At 38.2% G+C, this 25,749-nt stretch overlaps 2 protein-coding genes and 1 pseudogene across 3 annotated transcripts in view; 1 reads left to right on the top strand and 2 right to left on the bottom strand.

Annotated features, from left to right (window-relative positions):
* The window catches only part of LOC148729743 (DELTA-stichotoxin-Hcr4a pseudogene), a 164,356-nt pseudogene that overhangs the window by 79,693 nt on the left and 58,914 nt on the right, over positions 1-25,749 (bottom strand). The window lies entirely within an intron of this gene.
* On the bottom strand, positions 868-1,677 carry LOC148729749 (uncharacterized). Its single transcript, XM_088760824.1, has one exon. The coding sequence runs from the start codon at positions 1,675-1,677 to the stop codon at positions 868-870; it is 810 nt and encodes a 269-aa protein (XP_088616950.1).
* LOC148729748 (trace amine-associated receptor 4-like) lies at positions 13,977-16,270 on the top strand. The gene is made up of 2 exons (XM_088759500.1): positions 13,977-14,002; positions 14,246-16,270. Exons 1-2 carry the CDS (start codon positions 13,977-13,979, stop codon positions 15,129-15,131), a joined length of 912 nt encoding a protein of 303 aa, XP_088615626.1. The 3' UTR covers positions 15,132-16,270.

Here is a 25,749-nt window from a genome sequence, read left to right as displayed (position 1 = left end):
GATGATTCCGTCTTTAAAAGACATAGGTTAAAGTCACCCATTAAATAAAGTGTTTTCCCAGTGGAAGCCAGCTCTTCGATTGTATCATTAAAATATTCAATGAATTGATCTGGGGAGTTGTGTTGACGATAAATTATTCCACATATGACATTTTTTTGTTTCTCATGGGAAATTTCTATCCACAATGCTTGAAACGCCTCGCAAGAGACCCTTTCAAGCACTGTGTAATTAAGGTCTTCATTGATAAAAAGCGCGACGCCTCCTGACGCCAATGGTGTGGCTACGTATTCAAAAGTGTAACCTGGAATTTCAAAGCTAATATTAACAGTCGTTTTAGTTATTTTCGTTTCTGTAAGTCCAATAATATCAAACTGAAAATCCATTTCTGATAAGTAGTTGGTTTGGAGTTTTTCGAGATTGTGATTTAAACTGATGATATTGTTATGAAAAATCGAAAAGCTCGTTTCCATCACGTCTCTTATTTGGGTATTTAGGTTTTTATTAAAATTATACGGAGAATAATAACGGCTGTAGATTTGTTGATTGAATAAGTTATTGTTGGTATTTAAACTGTCATCAAGATTTGAGTTTAGTCTGAAAAGATCAAGATCATGCAAACCATTTAGGTTTTCGAGTTGTCTCTTAGTTGGTAGCTGATTTTGGATCAGAGAGTTGTTAAATTGCCCGTGGTAGAAAGTTAAGTTGCCAGTGAAGTTATAATATGGAAGTTCTTTAAGAAAGAGTTTTCTATTTCGGTCCTGTTCTTTGTATCTTCTGGTTCGCTTTTGCATCTAAAGCGCGTTTGAAATCATATCATAGGTGAGATATTAAAAACTAGCAATAATATTGTCACTGCGTTACTTATCTCTATCCTTGGGTAAATGCGTTTAGGTCCTCCATATTTGCAAATTTGCGGATCGGTGAATTCTCTGATTTCCTGAGAAATACGGAACCATTTTTCGCCCAGCAGAATTTGAAGCTGTTGGCTTCTTTGAACTTCTTTGCCTCATACAGAAGGGTTTGTAGACGAGGTGTCAGATGATCGTAAATATTGAGGTGACTCACATCAATCTCTGAAGAAAATCCTAGTTGCTGTGCTGTTATGTTCCTTATTGTCTTCCTAGACGCCATGATTTTTTCCTTTACCATCCTTCTAACAAATTTACAAACTATTGCGTCTGGTCGATTCGAGGGATTCCTTGATGGAACTCGGTGGGCAATGTCAATGTCATTTATCGAAACATCTTTCACTCCCATCTGATGAAATAGTTGAAGACACAGGTTAGCTGTCTGCTCGGTCGTCTCTTTCGCTGCCAGCAACGGTAAACCGATAACTTTGATGTTAAATTGGTAGCTGTACATTTCGAAGCCATCAATTGACTGCGAGATTCTATCGCAAGTATCAGAAATTACATTTAGCCTTGAGCTTAAACGCTTCAGTTCTTTCGATGCGTACTTTTTAAACGCTTCAAAATCATCGCATTGAGCTGAAACAAACTCAACTGATCGTTCTTTGCCCACAGTGTCGCCGCCATGTTCGATGCCAGCATCATGATTGATTTCTTCACGTCGATGTCCAATTTCCTCAGTCAATTTATCCAGTTGCTTCTTGAGATCTTCAATTTCATTCCTTAACTGCTGATTTTCTTTTTTTAGTTGGTTTCCTTTACCAGCCATAATTAGGGAAACTTAATAGAATAAAATCACACAGAGCGAGAAATATGCGTCCGCTCAGCTCAGCGTCCGCTCACACCTCCGCTCACACCTCCGCTCATACGCGGCCGCAATGTTGGGGGATAACTAAGCTTTCAAAATGGCTTCTTCCGAAGGCGTGCCCGATGTGAACCTTCAGTATTCTGATTAATTTGCGGATGTAGAGGGTCCTATGAAGTCAAGGTACCACGAAAAAATACCTGTTTAAGGCTTCGACCGATATGCGTTGAGGAAAAGTGATTTCTCCGAAAACATCGAGCTCCTTCTGAACGTTCAATATCCAGATATTGTGAACTACTTACAAAAACCCAAATGAAGTTGTTGTGTTCGCCAGAGTTAGTCACTGTAGTGTATTTTTTTCTGATGATCTCGGAGAGAAGCAAACTGAGAAAAATAAAGGACTCATCTTTTATCGACCTCGGCTAACAACTCTGTTTTACTAGGTAATTTGGTTACTTCAACTAAATTGAAATTGTAAATTGGCCACCGTTAAGTGTTAAAAAGCTGACCTTTCGAGCGTTAGCCCTTTGTCAGAGCGATCTACTCGATCTTGACACGACAGCTGCAAGTTCAGAAGACATATCACTCATAGTACTCGTCTTAGCGAGTGATATGGCATATTTCAAGGATGTAAATTTTGAATTTAGAATTAAGACTTTTTGCGTACTCTCACTTAGTGAATCGCTCACAGAGAGCCCGGGACATCCCACTTTGAACGTGGTTTCTGGCAGAAAAATATGGAACTGCAATTGCTTCCCATTGCTATTGCATAGCAGGGTTATGTGAAGGGTGGTCTCATGTTGGGGGAGAGCTTTTTACTGTGGAGGCTGGTGTTAGAATTAGAGATTCTACCTCATGCACACAAGAAAAGAACAAATAGTTTCTCTCTAGTCATATGAAAGAAATCCCTATTACTTATAAGTGAGATGGATTTTACCTCTGCCTGATGGAAGCATGAATTGATGGTGGAGAAACACTGGTAAGTCCTACGGCTACTAGATCTAACCCTGGGATCTGAACAACCAGGACACCTGCCCCAACCCCAGAGGAGCAGAAAACTATTTTTAGAAGTATTTGTGGCTGTACAGTAAATCCAGCAGTCTTGTCTCTTGTCGCACCTTTAAATGAGCAGTATACTTGTAAAGAAATTGGTAATGTACCCAAGCCCTTGCCCAATAGCTTGTTTTTTTAGAGAAGAGTGTTTGCAGTTAGATTACCGGTACAAAGAGTTGTTGCAGCAGTGTCAACAAATATTGCTTGAGATTACACCTGATGAGTGTGGAGCAATAGAAGCTTCAACTAGAAAGCAGTCACAATATAAAGTTTGGTACCAAATGGCAGGCAGGCAGGTCGTATTACTGCTTCCAATCTAAAAACTGCTTGCAAAACAAACACAGCTAAGCCTGCTATGAGTCTTGTTAGGTCCATATGCTACCCTGAAGCCCATAAGTTTTCAACTGCGGCCATGAGGTGGGGTTGTGAAAACGAGGATAGGGCTCACAAAGCTTACCAGTCTGACAATTTCTGACCATGAGTCTTTGACAATTTCTGACAGTGGTCTCAATGTTGCTTGTCAATGGTGTACCTTAAAGCTGTGTTTTTGTCAACTTGAGAATTACTAAAGTTCTTTAATGACAGATTGTGGCTAGCCTTAACTACAGCCTTTATATGAAAAATTGTACATGAAGTACCTGGAATCAAACTGGTTGTAAGTTCACCTCGATCAAATGGTACAATGTTTGGACTCTGATAAATTGGTGAGTGCATAGCACACTATGGTTTTGCCTTTATCAACGAAACAATACCGGCTTCCGCAAAGTATATGCGTGGTTATCCCCCAGTTTGTGTTGTTATTATCACTATTTAGAAAACACAGCATCAATCCCACAAGTATCAGTAATTAGCTGAATCTCAAACTAAACTATATGCGTATGCGCTAAGTTTGGAAAATTTTTATTACAAAATAAACATACAGCCTTGAAAGCTTAAGCAATAATCACTTTTCAAGTGCTTGCTTGTTCATACCTGTAACACAACCAAATTCAAAACAACCACAGACAACACAGAGTTGTGGCATGATAAGAGGGGAAACTAAAACTGTAAAACGATCATACCGACTTCCGCAAAGCACTTGGGCGGTGTAGTATCCAACAAAAAAAGTTTACCGTTCACACAAAATAAAGGTATTACAATCCAAACTACAGCACAAGTCTTAAAATAGTCTACATTGGCATACCTAATTACAAGTGTTGACAGCTATTTATAATGCATGACATTGACAAGTATATGCGTAACACCTTCAACTTACACCTCAGACAGCTATGTTACAGGGATTGTAACGCGTGGTTATCCCTCAACATGGCTGACCCCGGTTTTTTAATTTATGCCAACGTCACGTGCAAACAAAGAATAAAGCAAACCCGCCCTTTCCATCCACTATTGTCTTTGGTTCTGCTTTCCCCAATGAAAGCAGCATCGATTCCCAATGATCAAAAGTATTTAACTTGGTCTTCAAAAATCGACAAATGAGGTGAAATGACAATGACCAAGGGAGTAGAAGAGAATCCGTGGCCTTTCGAGCTCAAGAATTTGAACACTCTAGGCAGCAATTGAAAGATTCAACTCTTTCCAAACCCCTTCGGTAACTGTTTGAAAACATCTCTCCTTCCCACTATGTTCTCGATAATTAGTTTTTGTTCAGATTTCAATTAGCTAACCGGAAACACAGCTAAGCTTTCTGTAAGCGCTTGCTGGAGGTCGCCTACGAACTTAACGTTTTCTGCAACGTTGGCAGCATTGTGAACAAAAATATCAAGAGTGATTCTTCAGTGAAGCGAATCGTGACGGCGCTGATGCCGAGTCTTCTTTCCCGTTGTTTTTCTCTTTCTACCTCATTTAAGAACTCTAGCCCAAGGGTCGCAAAATTGTCTTCGTTTTGGGACTGGTGGGCCGAGTCTCTGTTTGTGTCCATTATTATCGCGAAATATTTAAGAATTTTAACAGAGCGACAACAAGGATCTGTGCGACGAAGTACAAAAAAGAGAACAAATGTCCCTTTCGGCTCGTCAAAATAACGCCACATTTTAATACTTTGGTGTTGGAGCGAGTGCATTTGATCCAGTTAACTGTGAATGAAAAGCTCAAAATTAACGGGAAAAATGGAGGAAATTTAAGTAAAATGAAGTCTTGTGTCACTCTAAAATGTTTTAATGCTCAACCATCGGACGATTTTGCGAAACGTGCAACTTGCGGCCTTGTTTTTGCTGCTTCAGTTGGATCAAGACCCAAAACGTCAAAATACACGCGGCATTACCAGGAATTATCATGAGTCGAGTTTATCTCTTGAATTTTCGAGGGGTCTGAGTTTTCGGGGTCTGAGGTCTGAGTTTTCGGGGAGTGAGGTTTCGTGACACCCCAAGCTTGCTCGCACTCAGGTAAAATGCTCATGGATTTTGCCGACATATGTCAATGAAGTGCCGTATGCGAGGGCTAAAGACATCGATTTCTCATCGGCTAAGAAGCTCAAAGAAAAGCTCCACCAAAAAATCGAGGATCTACAACAGCCGCAAGCCTCGAACCATACAACAACTTCTAGTTCCTCCTGTCCTTCCCCTTGATTTGTAATGATCTTAGGTATAGCGCATTAGATCATATATCCAATGAATTTTGCGCTATAGAAATAATAAAATTATTAAATTATTATACGAAAAAATCCTTAGTCTTTATGCTTTCCACTTTTGCTCGAACAGCCAACAACAATGCATAAAACCATCCCTTCTTTCTCACATGAACTCTTCGTTAGATACGGTTTGTTTACGCTCGAGGGACACCAAGATGGCGGATAGTAACCGTTGCTAAGGTATTGGTCACGTGGGTGAAACCCAAGGATCTTAGTTACGAGTAAAGCCATTAATTAAATGTCCTAGTAAATATTAACTATGTCACCAAATTGTAAAGGATTGCATTAGAGAGTGGGATATATTTCATAAAAGTTTTAGCTGATTTACTGTATGAGGGATGTTGTAATTGCATGCGTTTATTCCGCCTAACAAGAAAGAGGAAACGTACTGTTGGGTATCGGAATTAAATATAGACATATAACAATAGTTTGATTTGGGATTTTAATGTACTCGTGATTGTGGGAAAATACTAGCTAGTATTACGCAAGGCGAACTATGAATACTGCAGGAGATTGTGGTTTAAGGTAGATTGTTAGAAAGTTTTAGCTGTTACAACGAGAGAATTATTGGAACGTTGGCGGTGTTCGTCAAAAATAAAGCTTTGGAAAAGAATATTGTTTACAGTCTTGCTGAGTTCGTATAGATGTCGCGACATGTACACACACTTTGAGTGTATTAAATTTATAATGTTAATGTTACGCTCACATAGACTAAGGATCTGTAAGATACCCTCTAAGTGTAGATCATAAATTGATCCATTTAACCCCCCTGCGGGTAGAGCACGTAACAAATATCATCATTGAACAAGTCACGGCACGTTTGGAACTTGTTTGAATGTCTGTCCAGTGTGCCGAAGTGAGAATCATACCGTAAATGCTCACTGACCAATGTTAGTAGTTCCTTTCGATAAGGCTGTGATGGTAACCGCAAAGGTTTCCTGAGCAAAAGGATTTCAGAGGGCGCTTCACTTGAAAATGATCCGCGTGCCTATACCTTAACTCTCGTTTCCATTGATCGTAATCAAATGCTGCAGTGACTTTCTATTGGGAACTGATAAAGTTAATGCTTACCCGTAGATGCAGATACCATGTGAAAGAAGATTAGATTGAAGAGGGCACTGAGAGGCTTAATAGCTTTCATTGTTACTTTCCTTTAAATCTAAATGATTTCTCCCTCTCTTCTATGGGAAGAATTGCCGCATTCCAGGTCTCAGTTAAAGGGTATGTCTAACGCTCAGTTCGCGTTCTCAAGTCGGACGTACTTACGTGACAAGTTGCTATCCAGAGTGCGTGACTGCAAAAGGCAACGCTCGCAGGGATTTTTGGTCACGTACCGTTTTTTATAACGTGAGGTAATCACAATTTAATAGACACCATTTTTCCCCGGCTGTATCCTGCAAGTTTTAGATAATTTGTAGGCTCTCCTCGACGAGACCACAATCTGGTGCAATTTGTTTCAGCGGCGGATGACGTTATCCAGCGGATAGGTCACTATCCAGCGAATGGGTCAGACAGGTCACTATTCAGCGAATAGTGACAGAATACAATAACTAATACAGAATACAATAACTAAAACAACTTCCATTTACCTGCGTCATTATCAAGCCCTCTAATCTTTGTTAGGTTAAGGGTGTTGAATAAGAAATTAAGAATCGTGAATTAGAAAATGAAGTTATCTGAAGTTAACAGAGAAAGTAACCTTGTGTGGGAAATGGTTTCGATAAAATAGGAGGCGAGTCCAGTAGGTGGGGGAGGGGGGTACTTGGGCCAAGTTTTGCTAGGTCTGTGTTGCTTGCCTTCCAGAACCCCTCACCAATTGTAGTCTATTCTGTGGCCAATTATAAGTACCATCTTGGTCCCTTTTGGGAAAATGTAATTTTCGTGATCCCAGCTTTGTCAAGAACGGAATATAACGCGAACTGATTGTTAGACATTAAAACCACAGCTTGTAATACGGCGACAACTTTTTAACCGCGAATCTTCCCTTTTTTAAATCCCTGCCTACCAGATTTTTCTTACCCTCAAAGTCCTGAAAAAAGTGCCAAACCATTGTAGAAACTCTACTGAAAACACAAACCCGTTATATTCAATCCAGTCGTGACAATGCGACTCTGTCCAGCCCGCATCTCCATCAATCTATCATCAGGAAGTACTCCCACCCTCCCCACCCAAGCGAGTTTAGATAGGCGAGTTTGACTGATAAATAAAGGGTGAAAGTTTCTAAAGAAACTGGGGTGACTGAGTTTGAGTGATAACTAATTTCCGGTTAACGTACAACGTACAACATGTTCAGCTTGATCATTCATCCAATCCACGGTCTTAGTAATAAAATGCCTTTAGTAATTCGAATTGTATTCAATCTTTGTAATAGTTGCAGTATTTAACACATAATTTTCTTTTCTATCTTGTGGCTTGCCTTACAAATTTTCTGTGATTCTAACAAAATTTGTTCATTCCGCTCAATTAGATACAGTTGGTAATTCTTGTTAATCTGCTGCTACTGGCATCCTTCAAACCTACCTAATTTTACATCTATCATTTTTAAGCCACTGATTACAAAGTTACATCCCCGTTATATAACCTTTTTTCTTCAGTTTATCTCTGACTTTTTTAATTTGTTTATTCCTGAAACTTGACGGATGCTTAAATCTAAGAGTTCTGTACGAACATTTGTAGGAGATAAACTACGTAGGAACCGATAAAGCAATAATTTAATAGGAATGAACATAAGCTATTGTTTAACCTAAGCGATAAGTGGTGCTAAGAAATTTCATTTTCACAGTGCGAATACCACCTGGCTTATAATAATTCCGAGCTTAAATAAGTGTCGATATCACAGCAAAAATCTGAAGTTCACTCCGTTTTACGATCTAATTTCAAATTGTAAGCCAATGTCTTTGTTTATTGCATCAGTTTTGTAGCAAATTATCTAACTTAATCAAAATGAAAAAAAAGTTTGCCGACATCTTGTGGTGAAATTGTTACCGAAAAAAACTCATGTACGAAGATCTAACTCGTTATCGGCAGCTGATTTCGGAAACCTTTGAAATAGAGAGCTGCCTTTCACACTTAGGTCTCTGAACTCAAAATTCATAAAAAAAAGAATTACATGTCAGTTCTTAGTTACACGTCGCTCTGTACCAGCAATTATAATATCAGGCGACGTTAATCGCTAAAATCCTCCAACCTGACACTGAATTACATGTTAATTTATCTCAATACAGTCATAATATCGCATATACCCTGAACTGCTCCCTACAATTGCAGAGGGTATTAGTTAGACAGGCGAGTTTATTTGGCTTTGCAGGTTTTTAAAATCTCGTTCCAGACAACAGACTTGAGTCGACGGTGAGTATTGAAATGCATAATTTACCATTTTGGTTTCAGAAATTTCGTTATTCTATAATTTTTATTCGAAGAACTGAAATAATGTGCGTCGAGTTAACCACTGATAAAAATTACAAGTTACACGATCCAGTTTATTTTACTCATTTGTTTGAGTTTGTTTTTTTATTTAACACTGGTTTCTTCAAGAAATGAAATGTGAAATTTTTAAATTGTCTCTCATCGGCGCCGGCCTACCTGGGTATTATGTCCTCAAACTTGAGATGAATCGCACAAAAAAAAAAAAATATATATATATATTCCTAGCAAAACATGAAGTCATCTTGTTAAAAATAGGTTAACACTTTCAAGCTTGTCTCTCAAGTCGTTTTTCAGTCTTTAAACCTCAAGCACAACAATCTTTTTAATAATAACATCTAGGTTTTTTTCGAGTTAAATTTTGCTTTCTCTTGTTCTCCGCGGTCACTGAGTTGATTTATTTACAGTTGTGATCAACGGAAAGTGCTGACTCAAATGAAGACAAAAGATGGAATAGAAGCTGATATTTTAGAGTAAATATTCTTATTTTGCGAATAATTCAAGTTTACCTTTGTTATAAGTTAACTCGCGCTCCAATTGCGCTCGTCTCTAAGTGAAATCTATGCTTTTGTTAAACCATAAAGTCAAAATTAGTCCAGAAAAAGGAACCAGCCCGATCATAACCTTTGATGAAGGTTATTCCCCATGAAACATTATTGTTTTTCGTTATGGTGTTTTCCAATATTTTGTTACATTGTTGTCAAAACACAATATTAAGTGCTCTTTAATCACAGTGGCATAATTAGGCGGTTCTGGATCTTTCAAGTTGATATTCAGCCAGAAAAATTTCTCATTCATTACGGCTGTCCTTCATAATGGGACTTGCTCATTTTATTTTCCTTAATTCTGATTGGCTATCATGGTGTGAAGTCATCAAGATTTCGTGGGTCTGTCTGTCTTTCCTAACATTACCATGGCAACCGAAATTACACCATGTTCAAGCTACGTTAAGAGAGCTAAAGATCGGTTTGTTGACTTAGAGGTTTGCATACACGCTCAGCCATAGAATTGTTCTTTATATCATATGCATTTTTCAAATAGAACAGATAGAACACACTCGCATGTCACCTTTTGTGAGAAAGAAAAAGCCATAGGCGAGTGTTTTATCGAGTAAATCGCATTATGTATTTACAGTTGATTTATTCCAAATTTCAGCAGGTGTCTCAAATTAGGTTTACTGAACTCTGTGAATATTTGCAGTCAGCAAAATTTCAAAACTTAATTCAAAGTTATTTTCTAACCGCTAATTTCGTAGTATGCACATTTTCAATTTTTTTCAACTGCATTCTCCTTGTGCAATATTGAACCCTGAGAACCGTACTTAACTTGAAAACCGACCCTATAAGGGACCCATCTAAAAAATGGACGTCAAAAATCAAAAGAAATTTGCCATATTGCGGCGGTTGTCGCAATATGGCTGACACCATACCTGTAAACGTTACCTGGTTCAGGCGCGGATGAAAGAAATTGACGAGATTAAAGAAAAGCAAAGGCATCTGATCAAAAGCCTCGAGTTCGCTCACAAGTCTGTTGAAACTCTAGCTGTTCGAGTTGAAGCTCAAGCCACGGACGATCTCCGAGCTGGAGAAAGATGTGAACAACCTGACAAAAAAAAAAACCCCAACTATTATCAGCTATGCAGCTACCAGCCATCTAGCTATGTTATATAGCTATATAGTTATATAGCTATATGGTGTATAAACTATATAGTTATACCGCTACATAGCTATCAGCTATACTGCTTTTTTCAGCGACCTTGCAAGTAAGAAAGCAGATTTCGGTATCCTCTTCAATCAAAACTTTACCCTCAAGGTTTTCAGGCCTTATCACAGATATGTGATAAGGAAGGAAGGTACATTATTACTGATGTAGAAGTCAAAGATCTAGTCTTAATGATCTGCAATATTTATGCTGCTGACAAAGACGACCATATTTCTACCAAAATGTACGTGAAAAAATGATAACGTGTGGTATGAAGAAAACTATTCTTATGGGAGATTTTAATCTTGTTATGGATGTCACCAAGGACAAAAAGGGTGGGAAATTAACGACGCACCGAAACTCCTTAAAAGTGATTCAAAATCTCGGGATAATCTTGATCTTACCTATCACTTTTAAGGAGTTTCGGTGCGTCGTTAATTTCCCACCCTTTTTGTCCTTGGTGACATCCATAACAAGATTAAAATCTCCCATAAGAATAGTTTTCTTCATACCACACGTTATCATTTTTTCAAGTATATTTTGGTAGAAATGTGGTCGTGATTCTCGCCGGATGAATTTTAAAAGCTGACATCCTCCCGGCTACAAAACAGACAAATCTTTGTGCAACATCTCTACTAATTACCAGACACATCCTACAGGACCAGACCTTTGTAAATTAAAAACATCACTTTGGGTGGAAATAGATTACGTAAACAACATTAAATCTACAATCCTTGAAAAGGTCAACCAATCCGAAAGCGACAAGACTGTAGACAAAGTGTTGTTATGGGAAATGATTAAGCTTCAAATCAGATATACTTCAATCAAATATTCAAAGACGATAACATAGAAAGTGAAGAACAATGAATCCGATATTGAAAGTGATACAGCCGCTCTTGAAAGGCAACTTGAGAGCTGTATAAACAGCAACAAAGAAGCTCTTGCTAAACAACTGAGGTTTAAGAACAGGGAATAACAGAACATTATTGAATGCAAAACAAAGAAATTCGATCCAAATAGAGATGATATAATGAAGGTGAGAAAAATAATATATATGTTTTCTTTGTTTTTTTCCTGGTCCTAGAAAGTCACTACTGCAATACAAAAGACGAACGTGCAGATCAAGGCAAAGGATGGAACAAATCTTACAAATGACTAAGATATTTTGCGAGAGTGTAACTCTTTTTATAGTGATCTTTGCACAAAGTACCAAAATAACAGAACATTTGGAAAGATTTTTGTTGGCTGTGGACACCACAAACAAAACGAAATTGATAAGGAAAATGCGAGGGTCTCTTAGCTGAAAGAGAATATCTAGAAGTTGTTAAATCAATGGAATCGGGCAAATCACCTGTTACAGAAAGTCTCTCTGCCGAGTTTTATAAAGTTTTTTGGAAAGCTGTTTGTCCTTTTCTTATAAGTCTTTTTCTTACAAGTATTATATTATTATTACATTATCTATTGCTGCAAATTTAAGAACATCTCTCCATCTATTAGAGAATATGCGCAACAGTTGAAGTATAATTTAGAAATTGAAAAGCAAATATCATCGTGACTGATACACAATAAATTTCAACAGAAGTGGCACAAAATACTTCATATTCTATAATTGTTCTATAGTTTGCGGGGAGGCTTCAAATGTGAGCCTGCTCGAAAGAATAATTAAATCCTGTTCTCCTTGTTATGATCTTACGCCCCTGAAAGTCAAGTTTGCTGAACGCTGTACCTTTGGGTTCCTTTCAAGCAATCACTCTTATCTATCTCACTCATAATTTTGCCTTTTTGTCTTTCATAACTGTTAATATTTTGTGAATAAATTCTTTTTTTTTTCGTAAATAGTGTGCCTCTTAATAGGTGTGTTTGTTGGCAGTATCAATTTGTGTGTAGTGTACTTACAATAGTGTAAGTAGCACAAATTGTATCAATTATATCGTAAGAGTACTCTAAGTACCATAACTGTTAGTATCGTAACGCAATGTAGGGTGTAACGCAATGTAGGGTGTACGAAGAGAATTCCGTGTGAGTGTCCTCGTTGTAGTCAACTTAAGTATAATAAGTAGTGGTCTTTGTGCGGTTATAGTTTTAAAAAAAATAACTTTATATCAGCAAAAAAGAAGCAAAGAGACAAGCAAAAGTAACGTGGGATATTCTTTCGTCCGATCATCTTAAAAATGTTTTTCTGGCCAAGCACTTCTTCAGCTAAGAAAGCGAATTTCTGAATTAATTTTGAGACGAAAGAAGCACATTCCTATGTGTTTGACAATTTGATTGAGACTGCCTCACTTCGTATTCGTTGTTTGAAATCAAACAGTTTCCTGCACGGCTTGCCGAAATGACAGTTCAGAGGACGAGTGCCTTGTTATTCAATTAGCTATTTTTGCAGTTTTACGTTGTTAACGAGAAAAGATTACACTCCCCTTGAAATTTGAAGGAGAACTTGTGTGCAATATCTGGACTTTAAGAATTGGCTTGACAGCATCCATGGTAAGAATTGGTAGAAATTATGATAAAAGAGAAACTTAACTTCAGAGCAGATTCAAAGTTCAAGTTATTTGCATTCAGCTATCTTCAATAACTATTCCGAAGAGCTATCTTCTTTCAGAAATGGTAATCGTCTATTAGCGCGTAAAACAAGTACAGTAAATTACGCGGCGTTGACGGAGGAGCAAATAGGTATTTCGGTTGTTGGGATTTTGATCAAAATCAAGCATATTCATGGAGGCATTTCAAAAGAAAGGCATTAACAAGATTAGGTTCTCGTTCTGTTTGTAGTTGGGGTCTTTCCGCGCGAACCCTCCACTTCATAATTACTATACTTCATGTTTTGGTCAAAATGTCGCGGATGGAGAAACGGCGTTTAAACGGAGCCCTTCAACATTGATATTTTGTTGTTCCAAAAAAAGTATTTCCCAAGAGATTGCTTCCATTACATAAATTTAATATAAATATTGGTGGTAAAAACAAACAGGTGTCCATTCAATAAATTACAGCAATAAACGAACACAACAGGGCGAACCGATGGTCGAATATTGATAAAGAACGAGTAAATGCAAAGCATTATTTACAAACTTTTTCATAAAGGTAAGAAATTAGTTCTCATTCTGTGGGGAAATGTCTTGTACAAATATTCTCTGGGGAGGAAAACTTTGAGTTGTGCTGCGATCTTTGAGGCAATAAGAATTCATATTTTATGTCGTTTTCAAGCAAACTTGTAAAGTAAATGTAACAATAAATCATAGAAGATGTGCAGAGGTTGTTGTTTGAATGCTGCTAACATAGCTTTTACCTTAAGTTGCAGTAATCATCACATCGGTACAACCTAAAAATCTACAAAACATGTCGTGCTGTACGATTGTCGCCAAAATGCAATTACACGTGACACGATAATTACTTTCCGTCAAAATTAATGAACTATTTTCCCCTGGAAAATTATATTTCTCTTAAACATGGTCAAATCGTTATGTACCTCCGTTTAATCAAGCCAGAGTAAGGTTACTTATTGCGTTTATTCAAACGTTTGAATTTATCTAGTTGTGTAAATATAAATCGAGTTGGTTGCTACTCTGTATAACAAAGACGCTGGGTTCACTCTTTCAAAAATTTGAAAAAATCAAAAATCTAGGTAAATGAAATCTTTGTCCTTCGCTCGATCCACCAGCTCTCTCAATTCCGACTAGAATGAGCATAAAAATCTTGCAAAAAAACAACAACAACAAACAAAACAAAAAGGAAATGTGATTTTCTCTCTGGTGCTCTGGTTGTTCCACTCGTTCTATCGTGTAACATTGTTTTGATGAACCAGTCGCTTTGTATCGCTATGGATATCTGTCAGCGGGGTCTAGCCATCTCCACGATACTGCATCTGTCGTCTGCGGTCATTGAAAGATACGTCAAGATTTCCTCACCTTTTCGGCACACGTCCGTTGTTACCAAACCTCGAATTGCTTGTGTGTTAATTTCCATCTGGATTTTAGCAATGTCTGTGTCTCTTGCTCAGTTGTTCATCATCTCTTCGAAAGACTTTACTAAAGCTTACCTCATCTATAACACAACAGTTATTTCACTGTTTGTGTTCGCGCCACTTATCATCATAGTTTTGGCTTATATTCGTATCTATTTCATCATAAAAACAAGCAAAAAATCAAGAATGAAACTCACCAATTTTCTAAGGGAAAGCACATCAAACTCAACGCAACGAAAGAAAAGAGTGAACACCAAAAGATCATTGATAGTTTTCCTGGCTATGTTACTGTGTTTTGTGCTCGCTTGGTTTCCGTATTTTTTTCTGACGCTCCTCATAGACTTGGATTTTTTAATAGAGATTAGTATTCCTCAATGGATGAATGCTTTATTTTTGTTTCTAAAGGTCAGTTCTGCACTATTCAATCCCCTTTTATTTACATTTTTTAAAGCAGATTTTCAAAAAGCGCTCCGCGAAATGATCTCCGGAAAGCTTTCTAAACAAGTTACTAATACGCATGGGGAAAGCGCCCGAAAACGATATGGATCCCACTCCACTCAGACTCATCAAACGCAACTTCAGCACAAAACGTTTGAGCTAGAGGTGCCGAAATCGTCCATGATCAATCACGTGACAAGACAAGCTGTATGCTAAGAGGCTCTTAGAGCCCCCATGCTCCCTCCTTGCTAGAGTGTGGTGATAAGGGAATGTTTGGGAATGTCTAATTTTCAACCCTAGAGCTCCTCGTATCTCGATCGTCACTGAAGGAATGGAATTGGGTCTATTTATTACACGACTCGGGTAGTCAGAGGGCCAAGAACTAAAATCAACCAATCAAAAGGCGCTATTGCCAGTCCAATATTCTCTAAGTATTGGACCGGGCACTGTCCCGAATGGTCCCGAATGATACCGCACCTGTATCCCTTTGAACTTCAGCCGTATAATAAATCTCTTATTAACCAAGCCTGCTCCGGACCGTACTGAAAGAATATCGGCCCTCGGTCTTTTTTGTACGGACCTCGCTGCGCTCGGTCCGTACTGTCAAGACCTCGGGCCGATATTCTCCCATTACGGCCCTCGCGCTTGGTTAATAAGATATATGTACTACCCTACCCATGAGGCATACATGTTTTATGGATCTTCACAACTTTGGTAAACAGTTTAAAGAACTTCTTGACAGAGAATTAAGGTGGCTGGTACCAGTTTTCATCTTTTTGAGGGTTTGTAACTTTGAAAGACTACAACAGAAAGACTTACCAAGGCCAGTTGAACACTTTTACGGGGTTGAATTATATCCAAAAATTGGTGTCATTTCGTCACTAGCAGTTTCCATGGCAACGCTTTCATGGGCTTATTCAGACGCATTTTTTAAGCTTGTGGCTTAAATAATTCGAAAACTAACCCGGTGATCTCGTGATTTTTTTCAGTGGTTGCTTTTGGCACTTGAAAAGGAAAGTGCAGAAAGATTTTTAAAAAATTCTACGGAGCGGAATTTCAGAAAATCTAGAACAAAGGCAATTTTCACACATCGCAAATTTCCTTCCGTAGAATTTTTCATTTTCTTTTTTCTGATGATTCCTTTTGACGTTATTATCATATCGGAACAATAAAAAGAAGGGGTCGCCGGAATTGTTTTCATGCAATAGCTTTCGTGAGTTTAGCAATTTCTCCGCGCGTTCTCGCGCAATTAAAATTCTGGATTCTATAAGATCGACCTTTGGTCATCATCTGTTATAGCTACCGTTGACAATTGCGTGTGCTCGCGCGAGCGCCTACGATCTGATGTTTACAGAAGTTTACTGCGAAGAAAATCATATAAAACAGCTGTCAAAGACAGCCTCCCGGGCTCATCTTCAAAATCCTACACACGACTTCTGGCTTCTATCATATTATTTTCCTTTCAGTTTCAAAGTCTTCTTCCACTTCAGGTAGATTATCCTTCCCTTGAGTTCTTCTTTTTTCGCCGTCGCAAGATTTCATAATGGTTGAATTGTTCTTTTAGATGTGAAGTAAAGCAACCTTTACTTCTCCGAAAATCGTCTTCTTTATCTTAGTTTCTATCTCCTGCATTCACAGTGGCCGCTCAACTCATCAAATACACACTCTTAGGTGAATTTCTCACAGAAGTAGAAAAAAATCCTCGCGCCGCCATCAGCCGAATGTCTTCTCCAGCTTCAATTTTTTTAAAGTTTTGCGAATTGGAACTTCAAGAGCTCCTATAAAGCCTCTGTAAATACCTGATACACAGTATCCCATGAAACACACGGCAAGGATATAAAATGACAAAAGTGCACACATCTTCATTTTCATCTTAGTTTGGTTGCCGTAAACTCTATAATAGAAACGAACAAGATTAGAATGGCTTTTTTGGAGGAAACTTCATGCGAGCAAATATAGACCAATAGCGATCAATTTCTTAAGTGATTATGTCTGTAAATAACTGTTCTAGTCGGATTCGTTGGCAACGGTCCACAAAGGCTATAATCGGACGAGTCAAATCGGAAAGTTCAACAGCTAATGAAAATCAAGATGCAAAATATCACCAGTAAATAAGATTTAACTACCTAGTTAGCTTTGATGTACAAAACTGAAAGAAAGATCGGTTCTTCATACTATGAATGAAGGAAAAAATTCCTAGTTTGAAGACTTTACTCTTCGTGACCAAAGGTTACCCATATACCATTGACTTATAGAGCTAAGAAAACCATACAGTTGCAAAAGTTTGAACTAAATTAAGTCCAGTTTTAAAAAAGTGAAAAAATATTGCGTAGTTTGATGCACTAGGCCCATCCTGGAAAAAGTTTGGCACAGATGCATTGAAGTGACTCCGACATCTGATAGCCTGTTTGTGTCACTGAGTGAGCTTACCTTCGTTAGGTGCGAGCCTTTCTCGTGCAATCACAGTTAGACTGATCCGACCTTCTCAAGCCAAGTGCTGCCCTGCGACTAACGATTTTTCAAAAGTCTCCCCCATTTAAGGAGTTTATTCAGAAATGTCTGGACGCCGAAAGATAAATGATCTGATTGTTTCCTTTGTCAGTGACAGGAAACAATCGTTGAATGCGACGAACTAAACATAACAAGCAATTTACACCCCAGCCATGATTGATGATTATTCGAAAAATGTCTTTTTTACAGAATTGTAAGCGGAGCCTTTCGGACGCCTTTCGGTGAATGACTTGATGTCTCTGTTATCAGACAAAAGGGTTCATAGGCGGCTTCGAACTTTTAACAATAGGCCAAGGAAGAAGGCACGAAACATTTTGCAATCAGACCATATAACTGCATAACTATGTATTGTAGCAAATGAAGTTAAAATCATAGAATGCGACTCAAATGCTAGTTGCTTAATTTTCCATTTTCTTGTTCTCCTTAAACGCAGAAAAAGGCGGAGTCTAGTTATATGGATAACAGATAAGTGTATTGTGGCTATCTAAAAGGCGCTGTTTTGCAATTTTATTACTCAGTTGCATGTGGATTGTTATTGAGAAATCGTGTTTTGTTTCCATCTATTTTTGGATCACAATGGACACGCCCTCCCTTCCAACAAAGGACTGGAACTTTTCGTCGGATTTTGTAAGAAGGTGGAGTCTACTAAAACCACTACAATTTATTTTTTAAAAGTTTCAGCACACATTCCATTGATCGCTTTACAGGAAACTTTTCATTGTCTTTTGCCAAGTTATATCAGTAATGGATCAGTGTATTCTGGCTGTCGAAATGTGCTGTGTCACTGACATGTTTTGAAATTTTATAGTTCAGTTGCTTACGAGTTGTTCATGCGTAATCGTGTTTTGTTTCCATGCTTGTCTGAATCAAAATGTACACATTCTCTCTTCCGAAATCATAACACATTCGTGTGTTTGGCCTGGAAGCACAGTTAGACTATTTCGAATCTTTGAAGTGCTCCACTGCGATTGGCGACTCTTTGAGAGTATGTGTTATTCACAGAAGTGCCTTCAAAGCCTCCTGGACGCCGAAAGATGAATGACCTAGTTGTTTCCACTATCAGACAAAGGGATTCATAAGCAGCTATGCATGTAACTATACATAACAAACCGTAAACATTAACGCCGCGATTGACGATTGTTCCAGAAACTGTTCTAATTAAAGTCTATGGATGGGCTGTCTGGACACTGAAGAGAAAAAAACTTAATTGTTCCCTTTCAGCAGTCGTACCAAAGTATTTCTGACACTTTAATAAAACTCTTGACTTATGTGAACATACCTTATCTTATCTTATCTTATTATCACTCAAAGGGGTTGATAAGCAGTCAGGCGTATATTGGGAAAAACCACTAGAAATAACTAAAATAACTAAAACTATAGAATGCAACTCAAATACTAGATGCTTAATTTTTCCTCTCTCTTTTTCTCTTATAAAACCCAAGAAAAGACGGAGTCTAGAACATACAACAGAATTTATCTTTTAATAGTTTTGTAGCAATTCAACACACACTGCATTTAATAGGCCAAGTTCCATTGATAACAGATAAGTGTGTTGTGGCTATCTAAAAGGTGCTGTCCCAAGGACGTGTTTTGCAATTTTATTACTCAGTTAGAGGTGGACTGTTATTGACAAATCGTGTTTTGTTTCCATCTATTTTTACACCACAATGGACACGCCCTCCCTTTCGACAAGGGAATGGAACATTTCGTCGGATTTTTTAAGAAGGCGGAGTCTACTAAAACCACTAGAATTTATTTTTGAATAGTTTCAGTTAGACTGTTTCGAGTATTCGAAGTGCTCCATTGAGATTGACGAGTCTTTGAGAGTTTATTCTATATAGAACCTTCTGAACGCCGAAAGATGAATACCTTAAATGTTTCCACTATCAGACAAAGGAGTTGATAAGCAGCCATGTGTGTTACTATACATAAAAAATCCATTAACATTAACCATCAACGCTGTGATTGACGTTTCTTCAAAAAGCTGTTCTTTTTACAGGGTTGAATTGAGAGCCTTTTCGATGCCAGAAGTTAAATGAGTAAATTTTTTCCTTTATTATACAATGGGGTTGATTCAGGGCGGTCTGGACACCGAAAAAGGAATGACTTAAACATTTCAGTTTCTTTCGCCAAGCTATATCGATAAGCGTATTGTGGCTGTTGAAACGTGCTGTGTCTTTGAGATCTTACGCAATTTAATTAAGCACTGCTTCTGAGTTGTTCACGCGGAATTGTATTTTTTGTTATTTCTATGCATTTCTACATCAAAATTGACACGTCTTCGCTTTGGAAATCACGCCACGTTTCGAGACCGAAACAATTCTTCGCATGCTATGGAATTTCTGCTCTCTTGTGAGTCTCGCCTGCAAACACAGTTGGACTGTTTCGAGTTCTAGAGGTGCTTCACTGCAATTAAGGACTCTATGAGAGTCTTTCCCATTTACAGAAGTTCTTTCAGAGCCTTCTGCACGCTGAAGGATGAATGACTTAGTTTTTTCCGTTATTCTGTCAACAATAGGCCTAGGAAGAAGGCACGAAACATTTCGCAGTCAGACTAGGTAACTGCATTGAAAGGATTAAAAACCGCAGAATGCGATTCAAATACTAGATGCCTAGTTTTTCTACTTTCTTGTTCTCTTAAAAAACAGGGAAAGGTGGAGTTTAGAACACACACCAGAATATACTTTAAGATAGTTTCGTTGCAATCTAGTACACGCTGCATTACAATGTATGGATATAATATTGCATTGAAAACGCTGTTATGAATTATAACGGAGAAGTGTATTCTGGGTGCTGTCTGACTGACATGTTATATCGATAATAGATAAGTAGGTAGGTATTTCGAGAGGTCAAGCCAGCCACTGTTAGCCAACCATGTCTAGTTTATAAATTTCAATGTAACCTATACGATGCAGGATATGTTGGTTACATTCGGGGCCACCTCCACGAACGCGTTGATGGACACACACAAAAAAAATCGTTGTCAATTTGTAAACATCATTTTAGTGAACATAACTCGAACATACCACCTTGTCTTTCAAAACAATTTCACGAGCTTACTAAATGTTCTAAGAAATTTGATCGCCTAATTAAGGAGATGCTTCTATAAGAAAACTTAAACCATCCCTAACCGTGCAAACGGACTCGATTTGCGCAAAGGTATTCACTTGAAGAATTTGTGACCCTTAACGGTTATTATGCTAATTTGTAGAGACCATAGAAATAAAATCTTCGCATTCAGCTATTCACTTTGCCTTGAGAATGGTGTCGTGATGACTCCGAAACGTAGGCTGTTAACATTAATACTAGCTTGCTTATAAAAATTTTCTTACAAAAAAACCGACTTATCTGTGGTAAGTAATTTTCCTACATAAGAAAACCGATCAGTGTGTTCTAATAGATCAAAATACGGTATAATTTGGATATATCAACAAAGTTGAAATGGTAAATTGGCCACCGTAATGATTACAAAAGCTGACGTTTCGAGCGTTAGCCCTTCGTCGGAGCGAATAGAGGAATTGTGGGTTGTGTGTGCTTTTAAAGGCAGAAAATGGAGCTACGTTATTGGTGGGTGCATGGCAACGAGAAAAACATGAATAAATTAGTGGAATGAAAAGCGTTCATTGATCCCTGTGGGATTTAGACTGCCGGTTTGAAAGATGAGCTTTTGTTCAAGATTTTTACGGCTTTCCGTGCCACCTAAGTGCAAGGAAAGACCGCAGATTGCCATATGTTGCTTAGAATGATTGGGTAAATTAAAATGTCTAGCGACTGGTTTCGATGTGTCCTTGTCATTCCTTTCCACGTCTCGAAGGTGTTCTCGGAATCGGTCACCTAGTCTTCTGCCTGTTTCGCCGATGTATATCTTTTTGCAATAAGTGCAAGTTATGCAATAGATTACATTAGCGGAGGTGCACGTGAAGTGATCGGTGATCTTAATGGATCGTTTAGGTCCCGATATTTTATCAGTGTTGTGAATGAAAGGACACGTTTTGCATCGTGCACGAGCGCATTTAAAAGTGCCTGGTTGCTCATTAGTCTGAAAAGAACTTCTGACCAAAAAATTGCCTAAGTTTTTGTCGCGTTTGAATGAAATGAGCGGAGGCTGCGAAAAGATAGCGCCTGTCTCTGGATCGTTTTGAAGTAATTTGAAGTTTTTAAGAATGATGGATTTAACTGAGTGGTTGTGAGGGTGAAACGTGAGAGTGAATGGAATGCGGTCGGAATCTTCCTTATGCGACGTTTGTAGTGCTGAATGTCGATCAATAAGTTCAGCGCGGTGGTAACCCGCTTGAACGACGGAAACAGGGTAACCACGTTCATCGAAGAACTGGCACATTGACTCTGATTTGTGGTGAAAATCAGAGTCATTACTACATAAACGACGAAGTCTTAGAAACTGAGAAAAAGGAATGGAATTCTTAACGTGAGATGGATGAGAAGACGAATATAACAAGTAATTATGCGAGTCTGTAAATCTTGAACAAAAGCTCATCTTTCAAACTGGCAGTCTAAATCCCACAGGGATCAATGAACGCTTTTCATTCCACTAATTTATTCATGTTTTTCTCGTTGCCATGCACCCACCAATAACGTAGCTCCATTTTCTGCCTTTAAAAGCACACACAACCCACAATTCCTCTATTCGCTCCGACGAAGGGCTAACGCTCGAAACGTCAGCTTTTGTAATCATTACGGTGGCCAATTTACCATTTCAACTTTGTTGATATATCCAAATTATTTCGTTACTCCCACCGACGCAGCCCCAAACAGTTTCTTTCGAAACTATCAGCCTTTATTCAAAATACGGTATAGCTGATTTAAGAACATACGCCTCAATTCTTACACTATTAGTATATTTTGGCTGTCGTTATGTGGTTTCACTGACATGTTTTACAGTTTTATCGCTCTGTTGTTCATCAGTTGTTCATGTGGAATCGTGTTTTGTTTCCATGTGCATTTGCATTTCGCATCAAAATGGACTCACCCTCGCTTCCAACAAAAGACTGAAACATTTCATCGAATACTATAAGTACCGGGGAATCTAGTGCAAACACCAGAGTATGTTTGTGGAAATTTTCAGTAATTATTGCATTGATCGTTTGATGAGAAACATTTCAGCTTTTTTCGTCAAGTCGATAATATCATAAAAATGTATCATGGCTGTCGAAACGTGCTGTCTCAGTGACATGTTTGATTACAAAAACGCAAAGCAAACACGTAATAAAATGCACAATTATGGCACTCTTTGTTGGTTTTCGCTGTTCCCTTACATTTCTTTAAATAAGCACAAAGACTTTTGGCAACTGAGGTAAAGGACTGGTGAAATTTAGACGCTGTTATCTGACTTCCGGTGCTTTGTGTGCGGCCTTGTTTGCCTGTTTTGGTAATATTATCTTTAATGTTCACCATACATCTTTAGAGTCCTAGTCTCTGGAGAGGCGAGTAGAACAATAGAGGCTCTTCTTTTTCTTAATTTCATTTTAATAACCTTACGTACGTAGTCTTAAGCAGTTCTTAGGGACCTTAAAGCAGTCAGGACGGCGACGCCAAGGAAGACGTCGGTTACAAACTGAATTTATACTTTTAATTACAATTTCAAAAACGGCTGCATGTGTTTACCATCTCGTACGGCGTCATAATTCAACCTCAAAATAACATTTAAAAGTAGCGTTGAGTTCCAAATGAAAAGTTTTAAAATGCACGTGCTGAGCTATTGTTCCGCCAATTAGATTTTTTGTTTTTCGACGTCCTCGTTGCCGCCGTTCTGGTTTGCTTAAGGTCCATTAATTAATAGCATTCCAGGCCTGATGAGGTGTCTGAGCTAATTCCAAAATATCCCAAGGCATCTCATTCAGAACCACCTTGTTTTTCCAAATATTGCTGAATAATCTTTCTATGCAAAATCGCTTCAGCGCTCAAAGTCCCAGTTTTGACAGCGTCCAGGATCAAAAATGACGCAAATTGCCGCGCTCGTCTTTCAGAAGACTCTGGTTCAAGGAATTTTTTTGGCTTCAGATATTTAGATCAATCCTTTGACTGGGGGCGCAAGCTCTCTACAGGAGGACATTGGTGTTGTTTGTGATATTTTTGTTCTGTGGTTGTGATTTAAGGCCATTTCATAGAATTTTAGCCGAGCTCTCATCCCACCACAGCCTGTACTAAGAAGAAGGAAACCGGAGGAAGGCTTCGTCAGACCAACGGACTGACCCTCTCGCGAATATTGCTCGATTCTCAGAATAAACCACGTCTCCTTGCTTCGAGACTCTGCATCACGAAGGCCAGATAGTTTTCCTTCAAGTCAATGGAGAAACATTCTATAAAAGCTCTGCTGTCGAGGAATCAATCCAGCGAGAATTTCAGATGACCAGCTATTTTGAAGCCGTTCGAACCCGCGGCAGGAACTTCTTATGCAATTCGGAGACAGTTAGGTATCCCCATGGTCTAACATACTAGGCCAAGTACAAATACTCAGCCACTCGGGAAAAGGAATATTTTTCGTTTAATTAAATTTTTTATATTTTCAAACTATTTACACCCATGAATAATTTTTTGAAACTGAAAAAAAAATTGTCTCCGTAAAAATCACTAGCGTGTCTAATGTTTATGGACCTCCTACTACTTCATTCCTATTCTTGTGAGAAAGTTAATCAAACATGACCTTGTTAAAAGACCCCACAGGCAGGAGGCAATTTTATGCAGTTTGGCTAATGATGATTAAAAGCTGGCTTAAATTTTAAAAGAATAATTGACGCAGCCGTTAGCTGGACTGGACTTGATGACGTAGGAACCGCTGGATTTGAGTCTCGTTTGTTCACCACCTGGTCATGCTGCTTCCCTAAGAAAGAGCGAAAATTTTTACCTCTCAAAGTGGCATCGTCAAGTCTTTCTTTATCTTGAAAATCCTCTCCCATATCTTCAATAAACATACATGATAAAGCCATTTTAGTTTCTCAAATCTTGTTTTTTTTTATCAGCTTCGATACTTAAGATTTCATAGCGGAGCTCGCAGCGTCACAGTGTAGCCTCATACTTCTAAAAACTGGTAATAAAACAGAAACCTATCAAGCTGAAGAAAGTTGGTCGAACGACCAAAATTTGGTGGCTTATGACCGTACGTCCGTATGTACAAGGTGCTACTTTTAGTATTCGCGGCCGACTGCATTGGGAGCTCGAAACTAGCTAGGGAGACGGAGATGGTAAAACGCACGCGAGAATTGCTGCTGTCAAATGTCTCCGGTTATCTAGTCACGGGAAAGTCACCTTTTTATAAAATGTACAACATTCCGTGATTTAAACAGTCGAATTTGTTGAATTTGTTTTCTTTCTTTCTTTCATACCATTACATGTGCTTTTGTCGCAATCAAGTTTTACTCCAGACTGGTGTGAATCCTTTCGCCATAACTGAAAAATGAAAAACAAAACATGATTTAAGCTTTTAAAGATACCTTAATTTTTCCGCCTTTACAGACTGTAACTAAGTTTGTTTTTGCATATCAATGGTTGAAATTGTTACAATTTCCTTCCAATTCAATGTGTATCATTTGTAAAAAGTACTTTATTCCAGACAGAAAGTTCTATTACTAACTACTACATCAAACTAAAACTTTATGCACCTAAATATACAGGTGTAAAATAGCCACGATAGCCTTGTTTTACATCCATCGAACGTGCGTGTAAAACATTGAAGTCACTTTGCAGATTGTTTTGAAACCCTGGGATGGTTGTTAAAATTCAGAGTGGCCTCATAATTTATATTTGACTGACTCGATGGAGGCTGAAACAAACTGATTTCTTTTTATGATACATCGATCGGCCTAAAAACATTAACTGGAACCTTTTTGTCCGAAAACTACAAAGAATGGGTATAAATGTTCTATATTTTGGAAAGTTGAAACGGTAAGTTGGCCACCGTAACGATTACAAAAGCTGACGTTTCGAGCGTTAGCCCTTCGTCGGAGCAAAAGGGCCCCGACGAAGGGCTAACGCTCGAAACGTCAGCTTTTGTAATCGTTACGGTGGCCAATTTACCATTTCAACTCTGTTGATATATTCAAATTATTTCGTTACTCCCACCGACGCAGCCCCAAACAGTTTCTTTCGAAACTATCAGCCTTTATTCTATATTTTGGGTATGCTCAATGCTTTTTGAATTAATTGCCATCGGTCTAAACCAAATACTTAAATAAAAAAAAAAAAGCTGTAGATACTTTCGTTACATCCCACGTCAAACTATGACGGAAAACATTCTTTAACTCTTTTTTTTGTGCTTAAAGGGTCACAATGACATTCAATCTCGAAAAATAATAGCTTTAAATACTCA

This window comes from Stylophora pistillata, chromosome 5 (assembly GCF_964205215.1).
Source record: "Stylophora pistillata chromosome 5, jaStyPist1.2, whole genome shotgun sequence".
In the NCBI taxonomy this organism is placed as follows: domain Eukaryota; kingdom Metazoa; phylum Cnidaria; class Anthozoa; order Scleractinia; family Pocilloporidae; genus Stylophora; species Stylophora pistillata.
Note: the sequence above shows the minus strand (reverse complement) of the source record. Positions and strands in the feature narration are given on the sequence as shown.